This window comes from Bidens hawaiensis, unplaced genomic scaffold (assembly GCF_021521415.1).
Source record: "Bidens hawaiensis isolate Kalapana, Puna unplaced genomic scaffold, B.hawaiensis_p1.1 tig00031915_1, whole genome shotgun sequence".
Taxonomy (NCBI): Eukaryota; Viridiplantae; Streptophyta; class Magnoliopsida; order Asterales; family Asteraceae; genus Bidens; species Bidens hawaiensis.
In genome coordinates, this window is record NW_027495402.1 from 191,139 (window position 1) to 210,740 (window position 19,602).

The window sequence follows — 19,602 nt, forward strand, 5'->3', positions numbered from 1 at the left end:
CGAAGACTGCATCTTAATTGGCCATACTTCTTAATGACTCAACTTAACGTAAGGTTGCCAAAATGCCAAAAGAATACATAAACAATGTATAAATTTTTAATTACAAACTAAAGATGAGTGTCAATCATTGGCGGACCTACACTATAAGTAAAGGGGCCGGCTATAAAAAAGAAAATCTTAAAAGGCGTATACACATGTTAAAATTTTGTTCATGTCGTATGATATACTGATACTGACCCTCTTATGAACTAACTAAAAATTCAGTCCATGATAAGTTATATGTTAGAGTTAACGTAACGCAAAAAGTAAATTATAGATTGTAGTCCATGCATAAATTATACCCTACCACGTGACTTAGAACTTTTAGTTATTGAGGAAAAAAAAAGAAAATCTTATCCAAAGTTTAAATGAAGACTTTATATCTAAATTTTATTGAAAGAATAAAGAGTAAGGAATTTGGTAAAGTTACATTACATATATTTTAGACTTTTAAATTTTAATTAAAGCATCTCCATCGGACCACCGTCGGCTCCTCTCTCCAGCACGGCGTAAGCTCCGTCTCTCCTAAACTATATTTATATTTGGTTTGATTTTGATTTTAATTATACGTTTTATTTTCACCTTAAAACCTCAACTTACTTTATATATGTTACCAAATTCTTTACCTTCTAGTTTTGGTAATATAAAGTATAGTTAGTTAGCTAGTTAGTTATAAGGCAGATACCATAGAAGAAAACCAACATAAATTCTCTCCCTCTGCATGTTAAATTCCAAGTGAATTTAAACAACTTGAAAGAGATTTAGTTATCTACTAGCTTGTTCAGTTGATTTTTTTTTTTCTTTTTACTAATGTTATTGTACAAATAATTTTAATTCAGTAAGTCAAATAAAAAATGTAGTTCTGATTCGTGAATCACATCGAGATCTTATAGTCTAAACAACTTTTATGTGAGATCGATATATGTAGATTTATAAGATCGATATCGGAATCTTGTTACACTGTTTTTGTACCAAACTTTTAAATCAAACTAGGAAACTCGATATTGTAAAAATTACTTGCATCCCCTCATTTGTAATTTTAAGATGATCACTGTTATATTATGTTCAGTATTATCATGCACATGGACTTTAATGCGCAAAAAATGTGAAGGAACTTTTATGGGAAAACACAGAAAATATATTGGTTTTTTATGCTATTGCCCTTAGTTGTATTGTTTAGATATATCAGTCCTTTCAACATTCGTTTCACCAATGTAAGATGAAAATTGCAGCTGTGTATCACGAAAAGAGTGGGACGAGAATGAATGTAGAAGACGACCGACTTAGCAGCTTGCCTGATGATCTTATCTATAACATTCTCTCCTTTGTTGACATCAAACAAGCAATCCGAATGAGTGTTTTGTTGTCTAGATGGAGGTATACCTGGACTTCAATGCCTTGTCTCAGTTTCTCAAGCCGGGTTTTGTCATCCAGCTTTGTTACATGTGTTCTGTCTAGCTTAAATAATCAAACACACGTGCAATCTGTCAATCTTGCTTTCCGTGGAAAGGCTAGCCAAGTGATTGCCAAAAGAATTTTGAAGTATGCATTCTCGCGCAATGTCCAACGACTGAATATTGCGTGCATGAATGGAACGTGTGAATCCCTTCTTTCTCTCTTTAGTTCTCAGTCTCTAAAACATCTTACTTTGACCGGGTGTACTTACGGACAAATTATCATTTACCCACCTGCATGGGAGCTGCCAAATTTAACAACAGCGAATCTTCATCGTGTCATATTTTATGATGATGATGATGATGATGATGATGATGATGATGATGATGATACTGACAAGTCTGTTGATCTTTTCTCCAACTGTACAAACTTGAAGAATCTCACTTTAAATAGTTGTCGACTGGCGGGCTTGAATATATGTCATTCTGGACTATTTAATCTAACACTTGAAGATGGTTATAACGGTGTCAACGTTGTTACACCTCAACTCAAGAACCTCACTATAAATAATTGGCGAGGGGTAAATCTTTTCTCTGCACCGAACCTTTCTTCCTTGCGGTATAAAGACTCTTTCTATCCTTTGGAGCTTTATGCAGACCTTCCTCATTTGGAGAAGGCGGATATATGTATTCCCTATCTCTCTGGTGATAAGGAAAACGATCATAAAATTATGCCTCTCCTTCAACGGGTCTATAGTGTCAAATTCCTTACACTTAACTTGGAAATTATTGAGGTACGCTGATATTAATTTTTAATCTTATCATTCGCATCTAAGTATCTAACGAAGATTTTCAATATAATCAATGGGCATGTGACAAAAGAGGTATATTGAGAGTGCTTGCATTAGTCTTACCGGTTACCGCTTTTATTTGACCGCTCTACTTACATGACTATTAAGAATAACATAATCAGGAAGATGTTTTCAAAATCTTTACTTATGATTACGAGATTGCTTTGTTTTTTGGTATATTTTTCAGTTTCTTTCTTCATCTGTGGAACTAACCTCACATCAACCGTCTCCATTTGCCAACCTAAAGAGTTTAAAGATTTATCCAGCTGATCTTTCCGATGAGGAGCAAACACAACCAAATGTTACTATGTTTACTGAAGTAAAAAACTATTTGCTACATAGTTCTCCAAGTGCCATCTTCACAATGGTTTCACATGAGGTATACATGCATACTTTATGCTTATTGGAGTTTATGATGATAAATGTTGAGTCCACTGATAAATGTTTTATGTTAACTAAATGATTAATGCAGGAGATGAGAGCTCTGATAAATGTTGTACTAGCGAAAAAGCTTATGAGAGAATTTCAAGTGGTATTAGAACAGTTGAAAGAAAACTGCAAAACAAACACGACTGATATGGCACAACCAGACATGGAACTGAAATGGCAATTTGAGGAAAGGATGGCATGTATCGAGAGCTATTTGGAAGATCTGAATAGGCGGTTGGGGAAAGGGTATAAAGATGTTGGTCGTGCAATTTTAATGTTGCGGAGGATTGAAAGAGTACTGACAAGGTTGCCTACGTCACATCGGGATATGTTGCAAGCAAGGTTTGCTGGTTTGTGTTCGGAGGCCGACACTTTTATGATTAATATTAGATCATTTGAAGACCCAATGTTATAGAAAACCGACGTTCAAAATTTCTGGTTTCTGTTTAGTTTTTGGTAGTGCTACAAATGACGCAATATCATGATAATGATACATTTTGATTAGTTGGATGTGTGGTTCGGGCTCTTTTGATGATCTGACGGAACTGATGATCTCTAAATTAGAAATTTCTTTATTTAGTTGCAGTTAATTAGTCAGCTGCTTTTGTTGGATGCTCAAGACCCTACGAAACATATCTGGCTTTTTATCAGTTATATCGATGGCTCTCTCAGGTACGGCCTTAACATCATTCATTTCTAACTTCGAATCGAATAAATTTTTGATTTCATGTGCAAATTTGGTTACAAACTGATTGAATGTGATGCAGGAGCATCTGGTCTATTAAGTCGGCCCGGCCCGGCCCAATTATTTATTTTATTTATAAATATGGTTGTTAGGGTTTCTTGCTTAATTAGTTTTTGATATTAAGAATATTGTAAAGAACGTTTGTTCTTGAACCTTTTGGTTCGTCCCTAACCATTCGGTTAGATGAAGTCTATGAATAAACTATGAGTTTCTTGAGCCATTTGAGTAAAGCCTTGGATTCGGCATCAGAATGCTTCTATATCATGTGCCTTGGTGTTTATTTTCGCTGAAATCTTGAATTGGAGACTTTGAATTTAGGTTAATTAAGGGTCAGATAATCTGTTGTTGTTGATAAGCATTAGGGATGAGTGCTGTAGCAATTTGATATTCATTTGCATAATCATGTGACTGAAGCAGTTAACAAGTATTCGGTCCATATTGCAATGAACTAAAGTTGTTTTTAAGTTGCATATTGTAAACAAAACAAGCTTCTTTTAATTCAAGTTTTTATTTTTAACTTTTTTGTCGAACAGCTCTTCGATGGCGAGAAATGATGCAAAACAAGGAGAATGTGACAAGAATTATAGCTGAGTCCACTGGGCGGACGTATGAACAAGTTCAAAAAGATATTGATAATGGGATAATTTATGGGGTTATAGATGGAGATTCTATTATCCCGCTTGAGCCTGTACCGCATTGGGGATGCCATCAGCAAAGATCCTGAGAAGTTCTTGAATTCTGAGATAACTAATGATGAGCTTTACTAGTTATTGTGTGAAGACAGTTTTTACAGTTTTGATTTTCTTTGTTTGTTTGTTTTTTAGTGATAAGAAGTTGTTAGTTTTGGGAATGAACTTTGTCAAAACTGTTGTATTCTTAAGTCAAATGATGATATTGACTGTTTCCATAGTATTGTTTCATTTTACTCTCTTGAAACTTTAAATGAATTTTAAAAGAATCTTATATCATAACTTTTGAAAGTAATATTTTGTTCAAAATAATCTTTGGTTTTTGAGTTTAACATAATGAATTATTATCATTAGTTAATAGCATGGTTGGGTCCATGTTATTTACTGATATTATATTGTTGGTCCTTAACGTTTAATAATTATACATCAGAACTTAAAAGCGGTAAACTTATTACTGTTACTAAGGTGGTCCAAAGATATGAATTTTATAACAATGATTGTCCATACCTACTAATGTCGTTAAAATTTTCAGTTAAATCAGTGTAAAATAACCAAATTACCCCTAATAACAACAACAACAATAATAATAATAATAAACTTTAAGTGGGCGCCAACCCCACCCACACCCCATCCTCGTTCTTCCTCTACCACCGCCATCTCTCTCGGTCACCTTATGTGTGATGTTTTTTTTCTTGTGTGTGTGTGGCCACGTAGGAGGTGGGCACTTGTTAATGTGGGCTCAAAAGGGTGGAGTCCACTCCATTTCAACCAATCATATTCTTTTGTTATTTTATTTTAGTTATCTAGTAATCACAATACGCTTGTCAAATGATGAGTTAGTTAAATGCTAGTGATAATGACGTGACGCTTTAACTAGCCAGTACTACTTAAATCATAACAGATAGTCTTACTATGAGGTGCCCTTGGGGACTAATTTGATTGTTAATAGAGCTCTAAAAAATTAATTTATAAGAACATAACAAAACACGCGCGATATCAAACTTGTTTGGTTGCTGGGTTGACGAGTTAAATCGTTCAAACTTCAAACCGAATACGACCCATAGTTCATAGGTAAAAACATCACCCTTATTACCCCCCTTCACACTATATAAAATGCATTACTCTAAAAACTTGTTCCTTGTGATTTGTTATTCAAGAAACCCCAAAAGTGTGTTTGTGACACCAGGCCGGTTCGGCCGGTCCAGTCGGGATTGGGTACCTGACCAGTCCGGTTTTATGTAGTTTGCTCGGTTCTCAGAAAACCGGTCGGATTGAAACGATTTACCAGTCTGATTGGAAAACCGGACCGGTTTACTATAAAAAAGATTAAGGCCCCGTTTGTTTTTTTAGAGATTTAAGTCTGAATCTGAATACCACATCTGAATGTTAAGAGGTGGTTCAAATGTCTGAAATCTGAATCATTAAGAGGTGGAGGCTAGAGACGAACCTCTAGTCGTCGGAGATGGAGCCTAGTCTCCTGGTTAGAAGTTAATGGAGGCCGGAGACAAACGTATGTTTTTTTTGGGTTAAGAGGTTTTCAGACCCACTAAAAGCTCTTACTGGTTCAGATGCTATTAAGACGCTGAACCTCTTAATGCCAGAAAAAAAACAAACAGCCCCACGTCTGATTACGTCTGACCGAATCAGACGTTTTCCTCTATTCAGAGAAAAGAGGCAAAAACAAACAGGGCCTAACTTTTTGAATTTTAACATTTTTCTCGACCTTAACCGTCATTTTTAAGACAAAAGTTCTTTAGCTGGTCCAACCGATGAACCAATAGCTCGTCCAGTTTACCGTCCGATCCGGTTACGAAAACATTGCCCCTGTAACAACATTTGTGCGGAGGAGCAATAGTTAACAAAACCCTGGTTCATGACCCTAAACCCCTGGGTTTCGTTTCATTCTCACTGTATGGAACCATCTTCTTCTTCTTCTTCTTCTTCTTCTTCTTCTTCTTCACAGGTTTCAACCATATAATGCACTTTTGCAGGTCTTCACTCTCTTCACCAGCAAGGTTAAATCTTCTCAAATTCATCTCATCCTTAAACCCCCTTACACATTTATACTCCACATCAAAAACACACTTAATTCACCACACAAACCATTCCAATATCACCAATTCAAAATCCCATCAAGCAGACCCTATAATTCACAGTCCACGATCAAAACCCAGTTCACCAATTAGGTTTTTTAGCTGCTCTGTGCATCAATCGCATCACAATCTTGAATCTTTCTGTGGTCTGATTCATTTGCTGTTAAAAAAGCGGATGTTTGATCATGCACGCAAGGTGTTCGATAAAATGTCTGAACGGTTTCCGGGTTTTGATTCGTTTGATGCCTTCCACGCGGGTGTTGACAGTTACGGGTCGAATCCCACGACTGTTTACAGCTTCTTGATTGATAACTATTGTCGGGTTGGGAATGTTAATCAGGCGGTTGAGGTGTTTTTCAAGATGTCGATAACGGGTGTTTCGGTCTCGCCGTATGCGTTAATGAGAATGCTGAATTGTTTGGTTGAGTCGAACAAGATTGAAGTTATGGCGGACGTCTATACGGAAATAAGTAGTGATAAAGATTTGTGTTCGAATGCTTACGGGTATGTGATGGGCGGGTTGTTTAATAAGGGTGAGGCAAGTTTGGGATTTGAGTTTCACAAATCTGTTATCGAAAGAGGGTTTGTGCCTGATGTAGTGACTTGTAATAAGGTCATGAAAGGTCTTTGCAATGACAGACGTTTAGACACCGCGAATGAATTCTTATCGTTGATAATATCATTAGGACCACGACCCACAGTAGTAACGTTTAGCACATTGATTAAAGCGTATTGTCAAGAATCGAAACTAGAAGAGGCATTTCAACTTTATGATCAGATGCTGGTAATAGGAATCGTTCCTGATTTAGTTGTGTATAGTATTTTGGTTGACGGTCTTTTTCGAGCAGGCAAGTTAGAAGAAGGGAATCAAGTTATTTTAATCGCATTAGATAAAGGTATCGTTTTAGATGTGGTGGTTCTTAGCTCCATGATAGACGCGTATGTGAAAAAGGGAAGTTTAGAAAATGGTTTTGAAGTTTATAAAAATATGATTAAAGGAGGGATTAAACCGAGCGTGGTTACGTATGGGATTCTTGTAAATGGATTGTGTCAAAACGGGTGGGTTCGTGAGGCTACTGGCGTTTTCGGTCAGCTTTTAAAAGAGGGTCTTGACCCGTCTGTGTTAGTTTATACCAGTCTTATAGATGGGATGTGTAAATGTGGGAATTTGAGATATGGTTTTCGGTTATATAATGAATCGGTAGCTTATGGCTATACTCCAGATGAAACCGCATTTGGTGTGCTTATAAATGGTCTTACAAAGCAAGGTATGATTCGTGATGCGATTCGACTGTTTTATAAGTCTATGAATAGTGATTTGAAACCGAGTATTATTGCTTACAACACGTTGATTGATGGTTTGTGTAAATTGAAGCAAATGAAGGATGCTGTGAAATTGTATGTTAATATGGGTACATATAATCTAAAACCAGATATAGCCACTTACACGATTCTGATCAAAGCGATTATTGAGTCGGGAAGGCTTCCGGAAGCTTTGATTTTGTTCTTTCAAGCATTGAAGAGCGGTTTGTTTCCTGATCGTGTTACATATTGCACACTTATACACGGATTTTGTAAAGAAAATAATGTTAATATCGGGTTATGGATTCTGGATTTAATGATTGGAAACAAGGTTGAACCTGATATTGACATTTATAACGTTTTGATAAACGGGTTTTCTAAAAGTGGTCAATGGGAAAAGGCGGTTGACCTTTTTAAACACGTTAAGAAGTATGGACTGGAATGTGATATTGTGACATATAACACGATGATAAGTGGTTATTGTTCTTTCAAAATGTTGAAGGAAGCTGTTCGACTTTACAAAGAGGCGAAACCTAATGCGATTACTTACACTATCTTGATTGATGCGTATTGCAAAGAAGGTAAACTCGAAGATGCAATGTCGGTTTTTTCACATATGTTAAAAAGTGGTTCAAAACCTAACGTGGTTACTTACAGTGGTTTAATTGATGGTCATTTTAAAATGTTGAAAATGGAAACCGCTCTCGAGTTGCACGAAAAGATGGTTAGGGATGATGTTTCTCCTAATATTGTGAGTTGCAGCATCTTGATTGATGGTCTTTGCAAACACGGGTTAATCGAGGAAGCATCAATGGTGTTTCATGGTGCTTTAGAAAGGAATTTGATGCCAGATGTTATAATATATGGGATTATGATTCATGGTTATTGTAAGGTTGGGAGATTAGGTGACGCCACGTCATTGTATAGACGAATGATTGAAGAAGGTATTGTTCCTGATAGATTGTTAGAAAGAATCATTAAAGAGTATGATCTTGCAGATGTTTAAGGTAGGATTTTTAAGGTATTGGTGTATTGTTACTGTAAAGATTTAAAGGGGATCCTATACTGACACATTTTTGCTATATAATGTGCATTTTTTAAAAGTTAAGGAATGAATTTTAAGCAGCAGCTACTCTAATTAATATTCCAAAATAGGTGCTGCTCGTGAGCTACTCGGGCGTGGCTCACTAAAAGCCTGATTTGAGTCAAGCTTAAACGATTGAGCCTTAAAATGAACTTGTTTAATAAACAGACATGAGCCCGAGCTTCACTTGTCGAGCTCAAGCTGACTCGGAAGCCTAAGCAAGAATGCTTATTAATTTTGATTTAATGTATCAACTATATATTTATATAATGTAAATTTTTTTCATAAAATTTAAATAAAGTTAACAAAATAATATATATAATGTTGTATATAAAAACCATAACTAAAATATATATAAACAATAATTATAAATGTATATAATTTAATTAACAAATGAAAACGAGTCAAGCTTGAAAAAATTCATGAGTTGAGCTCAAGCTCTGGAAAAAGGGCTCAAAAGAAGCCAGAGTCGGCTTTTGTCGTTTATTGCGCAGCCTTAATTATGATAGGTAAAGTGGGTAAACTGAAGCAGGTTACTCATAAGTTGTCTTTAACTAGTGTTGTAATGTAAGGCTTCGGATGACCAAAATGTTTTGATTTATAAAAAAATTATCTTGTTTTAGTATAAAAATAGCATTTAGTAATCAATACTATTACGCAAATTATTTACCAAAAAATATATATATATAAAATATAGACAAAATCTAACAACCAAAATTTCATCAAAATTACACACAAGAAAAGCATTAGTGAGCAATATCACTCATGTTAAAACTAAGCAGTAAAGGATGTCTAGCTCTAATCCTCAATGGTTACCCAAAAATCCTAAGTATATACAACTCGGGATGATAACGGGTACCCAGATGAACAAAATTTCCATATCAACATTTAGAGGGCGTTTGAAGCGGGTTACAAGCTAAAACAGCTTCATAACAAAGGATCCAATATTCCTTGAATGGGATGGAGATCCATGGCAACTTTGGAGGGAGACCCGCACCAGGAACAAAAGGAAGGTTGTATAGTGGAGAAGGCAAACTGTACAGATAACAAAACACGGTTAGTTTAAAGGAATAAAGGTGGTAGTTACTGATACAACTTACAACATACTTGTATAAGAAAATGCATCAAACAGGTCAAAAGGCACAAAAGTGTATTTAAATGCATAAAACTTCATAAATCACTATAAACATATAATGTAAGATAATCATTTACATACAACAAATTAATGGTAATATATTTAGCACACCAAGTAATTAGAGTTTATATCTCTTCATAACTCTAAAAAATATAAGAACTTTGTGCGTTTGGTTCGTGGAATTGTTTTATAAAGGAAATGGAATTAGAATTGTAATTGGAATTGGAATGGAATCCTTTGAAATTTTATCAAGTGTTTGGTTGGTAAATTTGTTATTGGAATTGGAATGTTAAAAAAAATATAAAAGACAAAACTACCCTTAAAAAAACCCAGGGCCATTGTCTACAAACCTACCGCCATGCTTCATCGTCTTCGCCTATATCTGAAAACCCTACATTTATTTATCTAACCAGAAACGATCCAAACGACTAATTCTCTACAGCCACGACTGTCATCTAAAATTTCTTTATGAGTTCTCAATCGTTCAGTTTTAATGGTGGGCCATTAATTTAACTTCTTAAGAGTTCAAGAAACCAAATTGCTTAAATGGTGAGTGTGACTGTGTTAATATAACTAAAACAAATTGTTTTGGTTTATATATTTAAAAAGGGGGAAGCCGAGAAACCAAAGCAGGTGAAGAAAGCCACTAGGATTGAATTAGATATATAAAAAAGGTATGTAACGATGAATGTAATGGAAAATTAAAAAAAATGGAGGGGGCTTTTAGTAATATATAAACTTTCCAATAGAAAGTTTAGAATTCCATATTGTGAAGGAATGTGAATTCCCGTAAATGAAGGAAAATTTTCCAATTCTAATTCCCACCATAACCAACCAAACACATTTTTATGGAATTCATTTAAATTTCAATTCCAATTCCATTCAATTCGGTAGACCAAACAGGCCCCAAGAAATCCTAACAACCAATCATTTTATTAATTTAACACTATTTGAGGCCAATTTTGTCATTTATTATACATAACAAGTTTACATGTGTAATAACCAATTTACAAATGTGCAATCATAAAATTACATAAAATAAATGACAAAACCACCCTCAAATAATATTAAATATATAAAATCAATAAAATGATTAGTTGTTTAAAATTCTTAAAGTTCTTATACTATTTGAAAGTTCTGAATGATCCTGAACCTAAGTAAAATTTTATAAATAATATATTTGGACAAAAGATCTGTACCAAAAAGTTATCTGTTTTGACCTGTTGACCGTTGCACCTAGTTTGACATCTTTAGTAAAACTGTAAGCAAGAGTGAGAGAGAACAAACTCACCTTCTTCCACTGAAAACTCGGTAAACTAATGAGCTAACTGATGATCTTGATACAGCAGAATGTAGGTATCTAAAGTCTGGTCCCACCAGGTCTCCTGAGTAATGAAATCCATAAATGAATATGCGAAATTTAAAAATGAAAACGAATCAAAGATGACATAGTTCAGATATTACCTATACTATAACTATAACTATGAAGACATGACACAAGAATATCTGATCCACTAGCCCTTGAATCCATGTCATTATTCTCACCCGAAAATATCTCAAACCAAATCCCACAAGGAATTCTGCTTGGCTTCATCAACCAAAGCAAAATTTTGGTGTAGGGTGTTGCATGGATAACAGAAATAACAACCTCAACAAGCATGCATATAAACCCGATCGTCATATTAATAATGGTAAATGACGTATAAAAGGCTGAGGTTGTTGGTAGCAGAAGCAAAAGTGGAGTAAACAAGAGAGACCCAACAATATGTTGTTCCACTGTGTAATCATAGCTATCAAACCTCTCACGAAGCGGGTTCCATTTTTGACCCCTGAAAATAATTAATTTTAAAAACGTATCAATTACCCACATACAATTGCTTCATACAAAAGTAAAAACTTTAATTACCTGAAAAGACGCCACAATGCAGTTGTTGCTTGTATCTGTCTAGAATAAAGAAGAGAAATTAGCCAATGCAGAGTTGACACGTGTGTTGTTGAAACAGTAATCAAGTCAACTGTCAATGAAGCAGGTGTCGTGAACCCAAAAATAACTCCAGATAAAGCTAGACCTTTAATGAAAATAGTAAAAATAAACCGCAACGAGCCCCATAATGTAGACCAAATTTGAATTGTATTAAGGGATAACGTGCCAAGAACGCCTGCAAGCTCGGTGTTTAGCTTAAAACCAGCAGGGTTTTTCATTAATCGTGCACAACTTATTAGCCACCAGTTGTTTGTAACATCACTTGTAATGGTCAAAATCGATAAGCAAACGGAATCTGCATGAGTCAGCAATGCAAGGCCAAATAGGTTCCCAAATAGCATGTCGATAACTACACTAAACCACATGGAATGTTTGTGTAGTGAAGCTTTTTCTGCATACTCCACACTTGATTCAGACCTTACAAAATAATTATATAAAAGTAACGAGCACATAAATTATAGATCCAAAAACTATTTTAATCAAGAACCATTTACACTTCAAAATTCATAAACTATTTTTTTACCTGGAATCATTGTTGTGAAGATTTACTGGCCAGTAAAAGATTTGACCACATCGAACACGAATATTCTTCCAGGTGTGAACGAATAGATTTTCAATTGTGGTGTATATGCACGAATCTGATCCATGTGTTAATAGAAAATGAAGTAGTTGGAGAATTATGTATACGGATGTAGAAAGTGTAGCAACACACCCAGCCAAAAGTTGCCATATTGTAGTGATACACCTGAAAAATAGAACATTAATGACTAACAAGTATACCGATAATAAAGAAAAAATTACACGAAGGGTCCATGTGGTATGTTTAGATTTCACTTTTGGTCCTCAATTATGAGAAAGTACACAACTGGTTCCATCTTATGAAAAAAAAAATAACACTAATGGTCACTAACATGAATGGAGGTTAATTTTTTCTATTAAATATTTTGGTCATTTTAGTTATTTTCTATTTTTAATAGAAAGGAGTTTTTGGTCAAATCACACCCACTTAACAGAAACAGTTTAACCTCCATCCATATGAGGGACCATTCGTGTTTTTTTACATAAGTTTGGACCAATGGTGTACTTTCCCAAACTCAAGAACCAAAAGTGAAATCTGAACATACCAGAAGAACCATCCGTGTAATTTTTTCAAAAGCAAATTGAAATGGGTGACACCAGAGTAAAGAGATTACATGTACACACAATGAAACCAATGTGCACGTCTTTTAGGTGACACTCGTTCTTCAAAGAATGAGGTGGCAGCAGCAGCACAATTGATGGCAAGAATGACAGCATCCTAAAAACTAGGCAAAATGAGAAGTGTATAGATGAAAACAACATATGAATAAACGCAATATTTACCAAGTCAAGAACAGGTTTCTTTTGGCTGAGGTCTTCCACCCATTTAGGCTTTCTAGAAATAGGTTTAGTATTCTCAGAAGGATGTTGGGAAGCTACATAGAAATGATGACCGCCAAATCTAGGAGTTCCATAGATTACTATCTGATTCAAAACAATAAATAATAATTAAGATATCAACACATGACTTGCATATGACCATATGCAGTTTAGGATTCCATGACTTACATACGTGGAGATCAAGATTGTAAGAAACTTCAATATCCCAATGTATGTGATGTAATTTAGGAATCCATCCCAAATTTCGATTAATGTAGACATAAGAACCATATACAAGTCGGGCAGGGTTGCTTTTTGTACACGTTTTATACTGTTCTAAGAATCCATCAACTTTATGGCATCCACATATCAAGTTTCCACTTAGATCTTTTGACAGATTTTGTTCAGTGTGTGAACCTGAATGATGATTCGTGTCATTGATTTGGTTAGAGGAATCTGCAGAGCAATAGCCTAACATAGAGAGCCCGCATCGGTTATGTAAAGATGTTGGCATTCTTTTGTTTATCTTGTGCAGGATCCCCTGTATATAGTGGATAATATTATTCATTCATCTGAAATTAAATCTAAATGAGAATTAAATCAGTGCAATTGATTCTAAGTCGAGTTCGTAATTTTATTATCATTTTCACAATGTACTAGGTAAACATTAAATTATACACCAAGAAGTTGGAAACCTGGTTCTGATTACTAAAAATGCATGCTACATGAGTATATCGAAGATTTGATAGGGACAGAGCAAATCCTTGCATTTAATGTTCAGTTGCAAATAAATTTCATAATGTAGCTTCACCTACACTTTTGGTAACATGACAACACTGGCTAAACTTATATGGCTTTATGATATAATTTTAACAACTATCAACATTTAAACAAAAGAATATCCTACTACTGTAGATAATAAACAGTTTTCTAACCTAAATTGTCTTTCTCAACATCTATATCATTCACCAACGAAATCCCTTGCATCACGCAGCATTAACCAAAGATACAAACTCATCATATATCCCTTAAGACATCTATTACCAATTCATGTCAATCAAGAAATGATGAAACAATGATAATAAACTATTAAAGTCTTCCAATATCACAACTCACAAGACAATAGACATAAATCCATAATGTATGTTTTCATGATCTGCACCTGGAGTCACAACAAATTTTGGCAACAGAATTAGCAAAAGCATGACCTAATATTGACAACACAACAACTCTAGAACTCTGAACTAAATCCATTTCCCTCAACTCAATAATTCACACCACAAGTTAAATAATAAACCAATATTAAAGTAAGTATTATTAGTCCACAGGTTTTAAACTATTACTCTGTTTCAAGTAATAATAATTAATTAATTAATTAATAGACGTATGTATAAATGTAAACCTAGCGGTGTAATGCAGAAGCCAAAACATAAAAAGGTAAAAAAGTGATGAATAATAATACCTGAAGATCAGATCCAATTGAGGAGAAGACAGCTTCATCGATGGAGAAAGCAACCACAATTTCGATCGGAAGAGATGCAGATGCAGAGGAAGAAGATGATGACGAAATGAACCAGCCGAATAAGACGGATGAAGAGCGAGGTTCGGTTGCGGATGACAGATGACTAGGCCACCAAATCCTGCACTTTCTGTTTATCATTTTCATAATAATAATAATAATAATAATAATAATAATAATAATAATAATAATAGTGGTGGCTGAGACATCTCCGACTGACTGACTGACGGTGATTCCTATGGTAAGGAGGAGATGAGCTGCAGAGAGTGTAAATGAAATGGTATAGGTATAGGTATAGGTATATGTATAGGTATAGGTATAGGTATAGGGCTTGGGCCGAGGCACCTTTTTTGGTTAACAGTCTTGAAACATATTTTCGCAAATGTTTAAAATGAAGAAATTTTACGGTGATAGAAACTCGGAAGTTGCCGTTACCAACCGTTGGTTTTAAGACTATGTTTTTTATACTTTTATTGTTAACTTTAATGTTGTTTAAAAAAGTTAGCTTATATGTTATATATTTTGTTACTTGTTAGGGCTTACGGGCCTTTTGATTTCGGTTCGGCCGGGTATATAAATTCTCGAAGACGACCCTGCTCAACTTATTAGTTCACTATGTTTTAGCCCACTAAACTTTTCAACTTAACATACATACATACATACATATATAATGACGGTGTTCAAAAAAATCCGAATCCAAATCCAGGGCCGTATCCGAGAATTTATATGCCTCGGTCGAGCCGAAATAAAAGGCTCGTTGATTCTAAAGTAACGAAATATTATTAGAAAAAAAAATATTAGGCCTTATGTAAATGGGTTTTTTGTTTGGTTTAAATAATTAAATTTTTAAATGAGCTTACTGGTTATGATTTAGGTTGTGTATAAAATAAACTAAAAAAATGCTTCAAGTGAGACTAGAACTTGCAACATTTTGATTGGAAATCATACCCATTTCTCACTAGACCAACCTAGCTATTGTATAATTAGAGTAAAACATTAAATATACATATTTCTTTTTCATATATATATATATATATATATATATATATATATATATATTTGTGCCTCGACTGGTCACCCACATCGCCCTATGTCTGAGCCGCCCCTGCCGAATCCATATCTGAATTATCAGATTAACCGTATCCGAACTATCCAAAAATTTCGGATATCCGAACTCCGGATATCCGAAAGTTTCGAATTCAGATAACATTTTTGGGTTTTTTCAGTATCCGAAATATTAAATTTATATTTATTTTAATTATGATATATATCAACTAATATTAGATGTAATCCTAATTTTTTAACACTAGCCATGTGCCCGCGCAATGCAACGGGATACACACGTTTAAACTGCATCCAATCGCGCGGGATACACACGTAAAAACTGCATCCAACACGTAGCATCCTCGCTATGGTATGCACGCAACACGACATTGAACGATTAACCAGTGTCGATATGCGTGTCACACAATGCGCGTACGTGCACAATCCGGTGTCGGTACGCACCATAACGCTGCATTGAACGTGTAACCGATGTCGGTACGCACGCAACCCGATGCCCGTACACACATAACCCGATATTGGACGCTTAACTGTTAACAGTAACAAAGCCAATACACGTGAAATGACTATTGAACACGTGTAACCGGTATTGGAATGCAAGTGACTGGCATAAACATGCATAACCGGAACAGTGCGCGTAACGTACATCGATTACTCGTGTGGGACGTTTACTTGAGCGCTTACCAAAGTTGTGTTATGCGCGTTACGTGGTTTTTGATATGCGTAACTGGCGGTTTAAATCAAAAAGCAAATCTAAAATGTACAGTAATTTAAGAAAAAAAATCTTTTAAATAAACCCGTTCCGACCCGACACCATTCTAAACCGAAACATATTCTAACCAGACCTCTTTCAATTTGAACCATCCGGACTTGACCCGAACCAAATTAGCCCTTTTTTGTGTCGACCCATTTCGTCGTTAAACCGTGGACCCATGACCCGAACCTGCATGATTCGACATGTTTCAGTCTAACCAACTATCATGTAACATGTTATTTCTAAAAAACTTATAAAACTATACTAATACTATACTCAAATTAAAGGGAATAAAATACTCATTTCTACGGTGGAATGTTTTTTTTAAATATTAACGTGTGAAAAAGTGATGGTCGTTTAAATGTCGTTGGAGTAGTTGATTTAAAATAAAGGGGTAATATGCAACTATTTATCAAATTAACAAAATTTGATTTAAGTTGAAGGACCAAATAATATTTACCGTACATAAGATAATCAAATGATTACATTGCCCCTGAAATCTCAAAATTTTATGCAATGTGGAATGTATATAAAGCAATCAAGGTTGTACCTCTTAAATTTTATGAAGTCCCTTGAATTTGCTTTATATATAGTATAGATATAGATACAAAGCCTCCATTCCCTTCTCTTCTAGAGTTTTGGTCTCTAATCTCCATATTTACTCTCTTTTTCCTGTCTCCACCAGGACCAAGAGATCGATTAATCAACCACCCCCGTCGTCATGTCTCCACTCCATGACCGTCGCCACTCACCACCTCCAGCGGGCTCCAACACTCATCTTTCACCAGCACATCTACATCCCCACCATCGTTCTCCATACTCTATCTCGACACCACTCACCACCTGCAGATTCCTCTCTTGAAGCAATGGATTGTTTCTTGTTGTTTATCACCACCTGCAGATTCCTATTTTGAAGCAATGAATTGTTTATTGTTGCTTGTTTGTGTTGTATTTTAAACAATTTGTTTAGTTTGTTGAATTGCAAAACCTGGATAAGGATAAAGATGTTGCAAATTTATATTTAAAACAAGATTTTTTTTCTTTAGATTTTCGGATATCCGAAATTTCAGATATCCAAACTTCGGATATTTGAAATTTCAGATTCTAATAGTGAAATCCACTATCCCAAAGGTTCGGATATCCGAAACTTCATATATTAGGTTTTGAACACCCCTAATACACACGTCCCTCCCTTATTAGAGATGGGCGAGAAAAACCGCAACTACAGACCAAGTTTTAGTTCCTCAGAAAAATTATACCCAGAATCAGTTCCACCTCTACCCGGCCAAAACCCAAAACCCGATATAAACTCAGCAAACCCGGTCTAATACCCAGTCATATACGGAATCGGTTCCTATCTTGACTTTCGCTGACCATACCCCGGTTCTGGTTATTGATGTGACAATCGTCAATTTCAGGTTAACTCCGTTAACTCAATTCCGTCAATTCAAAACTTAAGATCACTGAATCTATAACACACACTTCATTACATTTAAACTAGGGTTTAAATGACGCTTAACACTTACTACATGGGTAGTCTTTCGGGATTTGCACCGAAACGCAAACGAGTTGACGCAAACGATTGATGAATAAACGAAAAACGTCAAAACAGTAATTATGTGATAATTATGTGTTAGACTTATGTGTTATGTGATAACATGATTATAAACGTTAACTCAAGATGTAAACAAGTTAGTTAGGCTAGAAAAGTAATACTTAGAAGTGGAGGGACTTGAATGTAACATGTTATGTTTATAAATACATCATTAACTAAACCCTAACTATTCTTTTCTTTCCCCACTCAAAACCGATCAGCCCCCATTCCCTTTGCTCCCTTGGCTGCCGTCGACATACACACACAAATACACCATCAATTTCAAGCTTTGATTGAAGAATTAGGTGCTAGGAAGGTATAATTGATTATCCTATACATTCTTATTACTTGATTTTGATGTTTGTTGGGTTAATTGTAAACCCTAGCTGCCGATTCTATATGTATATGTAGTTAATATGATTGTTGTTGATTAATTGATGATTTGATAACTAGTTTGGATGTTGTTACATGTTGATGGTTGTGTCTATGATTTGAGTTCAAACAAAAACCCTAATCATGTATGTAATGGGTAATTGATGTGCATGGATGGTGTTTGTGGAGTCTAAAGTGATATGAATGCATGATAGTTCATAGGTTGTTAATATATTGAGTTTGGATGCAAACAGTTCCTGGACAGAATGTGTATATGATGTTTAAGTGACTGTAACGAAGTGTAAACGTGAAAATTGGTTGAGATTATTGGTACTACAGTAAACTAGGTTGAGTCTAGTTTCTATAAAGTATAAATTTGTAATTTTTGGACAAGTAGAAGTTAACTTTTATGATTTTACAAAAACGTTGTGCAAAGCTGAGCTGTTAGACCTGCTGTTAGGTTGTTTTGTAAATGTTATATCTCATGAACTACGAGACCAATTGGGTTGGTTCCACTTCTGGAAGTTGACTTATTGAGTTAGGAACCTAACCCAAGTGGTCTTGCATTTATTGGATTTTTCGTTTAACGGGAATTGCAAATAACATTCTGTTGCGCATGAATTTAACTGTTATGAGTTTGCTGTAATGATTTGATGATTGTGAGAAAACTATGTGGAATAAAAATATAATAAAATATGTTCTGGAAACCTAAGACATATATTCTTCTGTGATGATTTTTGGTAAATTAATTGAGATGCTATGATCGGTGGAATAGTACAATCTTGTAAGTAGAATTTCTGTCTCGGTGAAACTAGCTGCTGAGTTTTGTGAAATTGCATGAAATATGATACTTGCTAATTTATTATCGTGTTTTGACCAAATTGCTCTTGAGGGGAATGATTGCAAGATAATTGTCGTGTTTTGACTAAAATGCCCTTGCGGGGAATAACTGCTAATTGATTGTCATAATTTGACCAAATTGCCCTTATGGAGAATAATGGCTAATTAATTGTCATGATTTGACCAAAATGCCCTTACGGGGAATAATTGCTAGTAATGTACGTTATGAATACATGACACGTATATGATTGCTTACACATGTAATGTGTCACAAAAACACTTGTTAAAGTCACACACGATTCACAAACGAAACACGAA

General features: G+C 35.0%; 3 protein-coding genes across 7 annotated transcripts; 2 read left to right on the forward strand and 1 right to left on the reverse strand.

Moving 5' to 3' along the window:
* The first annotated feature begins 483 nt into the window (after positions 1-483).
* Positions 484-3,138, forward strand: LOC143582747 (F-box/LRR-repeat protein At3g26922-like). 2 transcript variants are annotated; one of them, XM_077065240.1, is made up of 4 exons: positions 484-548; positions 1,291-2,227; positions 2,472-2,663; positions 2,757-3,138. In XM_077065240.1, the coding sequence occupies exons 2-4, from the start codon at positions 1,301-1,303 to the stop codon at positions 3,126-3,128; spliced, it is 1,491 nt and encodes a 496-aa protein (XP_076921355.1). In that variant the 5' UTR covers positions 484-548; positions 1,291-1,300; the 3' UTR covers positions 3,129-3,138. The 2 variants fall into 2 exon arrangements, with proteins under 2 accessions (XP_076921355.1, XP_076921354.1); XM_077065239.1 differs by lacking the exon at positions 484-548 and having other exon boundaries at positions 1,139-2,227.
* A 2,948-nt stretch (positions 3,139-6,086) lies between these two features.
* Positions 6,087-8,655, forward strand: LOC143582740 (uncharacterized). Its single transcript, XM_077065230.1, has one exon. It carries the CDS (start codon positions 6,125-6,127, stop codon positions 8,546-8,548), a length of 2,424 nt encoding a protein of 807 aa, XP_076921345.1. The 5' UTR covers positions 6,087-6,124; the 3' UTR covers positions 8,549-8,655.
* A 668-nt stretch (positions 8,656-9,323) lies between these two features.
* Positions 9,324-14,840, reverse strand: LOC143582741 (N-acetylglucosaminyl-phosphatidylinositol biosynthetic protein gpi1-like). Of its 4 annotated transcripts, none has more exons than XM_077065232.1 (9): positions 14,606-14,840; positions 13,337-13,684; positions 13,108-13,248; positions 12,939-13,042; positions 12,269-12,490; positions 11,668-12,162; positions 11,226-11,590; positions 11,053-11,146; positions 9,324-9,661 (listed from the first exon to the last, which is right to left on the reverse strand). In XM_077065232.1, exons 1-9 carry the CDS (start codon positions 14,807-14,809, stop codon positions 9,508-9,510), a joined length of 2,127 nt encoding a protein of 708 aa, XP_076921347.1. In that variant the 5' UTR covers positions 14,810-14,840; the 3' UTR covers positions 9,324-9,507. The 4 variants fall into 4 exon arrangements, with proteins under 4 accessions (XP_076921347.1, XP_076921348.1, XP_076921346.1 ...); XM_077065233.1 differs by having other exon boundaries at positions 11,056-11,146; positions 13,108-13,244; positions 13,333-13,684; XM_077065231.1 differs by having other exon boundaries at positions 13,108-13,244; positions 13,333-13,684.
* Positions 14,841-19,602: the final 4,762 nt, after the last annotated feature.

Bases quoted from the DNA above. Each gene is read 5' to 3' on its own strand.
- LOC143582747 (XM_077065239.1), top strand. From the start codon at position 1,259: ATGAAAATTGCAGCTGTGTATCACGAAAAGAGTGGGACGAGAATGAAT. The intron at 2,228-2,471 runs GTACGCTGATAT...TATATTTTTCAG, and splicing joins TTAACTTGGAAATTATTGAG to TTTCTTTCTTCATCTGTGGA. The intron at 2,664-2,756 runs GTATACATGCAT...TGATTAATGCAG, and splicing joins TCACAATGGTTTCACATGAG to GAGATGAGAGCTCTGATAAA.
- LOC143582740 (XM_077065230.1), top strand. From the start codon at position 6,125: ATGCACTTTTGCAGGTCTTCACTCTCTTCACCAGCAAGGTTAAATCTT.
- LOC143582741 (XM_077065232.1), bottom strand. From the start codon at position 14,809: ATGAAAATGATAAACAGAAAGTGCAGGATTTGGTGGCCTAGTCATCTG. The intron at 12,491-12,938 runs GTAATCTCTTTA...TCTATTTTTCAG, and splicing joins TGGTTTCATTGTGTGTACAT to GTGTATCACTACAATATGGC. The intron at 11,591-11,667 runs GTAATTAAAGTT...AATTATTTTCAG, and splicing joins GCATTGTGGCGTCTTTTCAG to GGGTCAAAAATGGAACCCGC.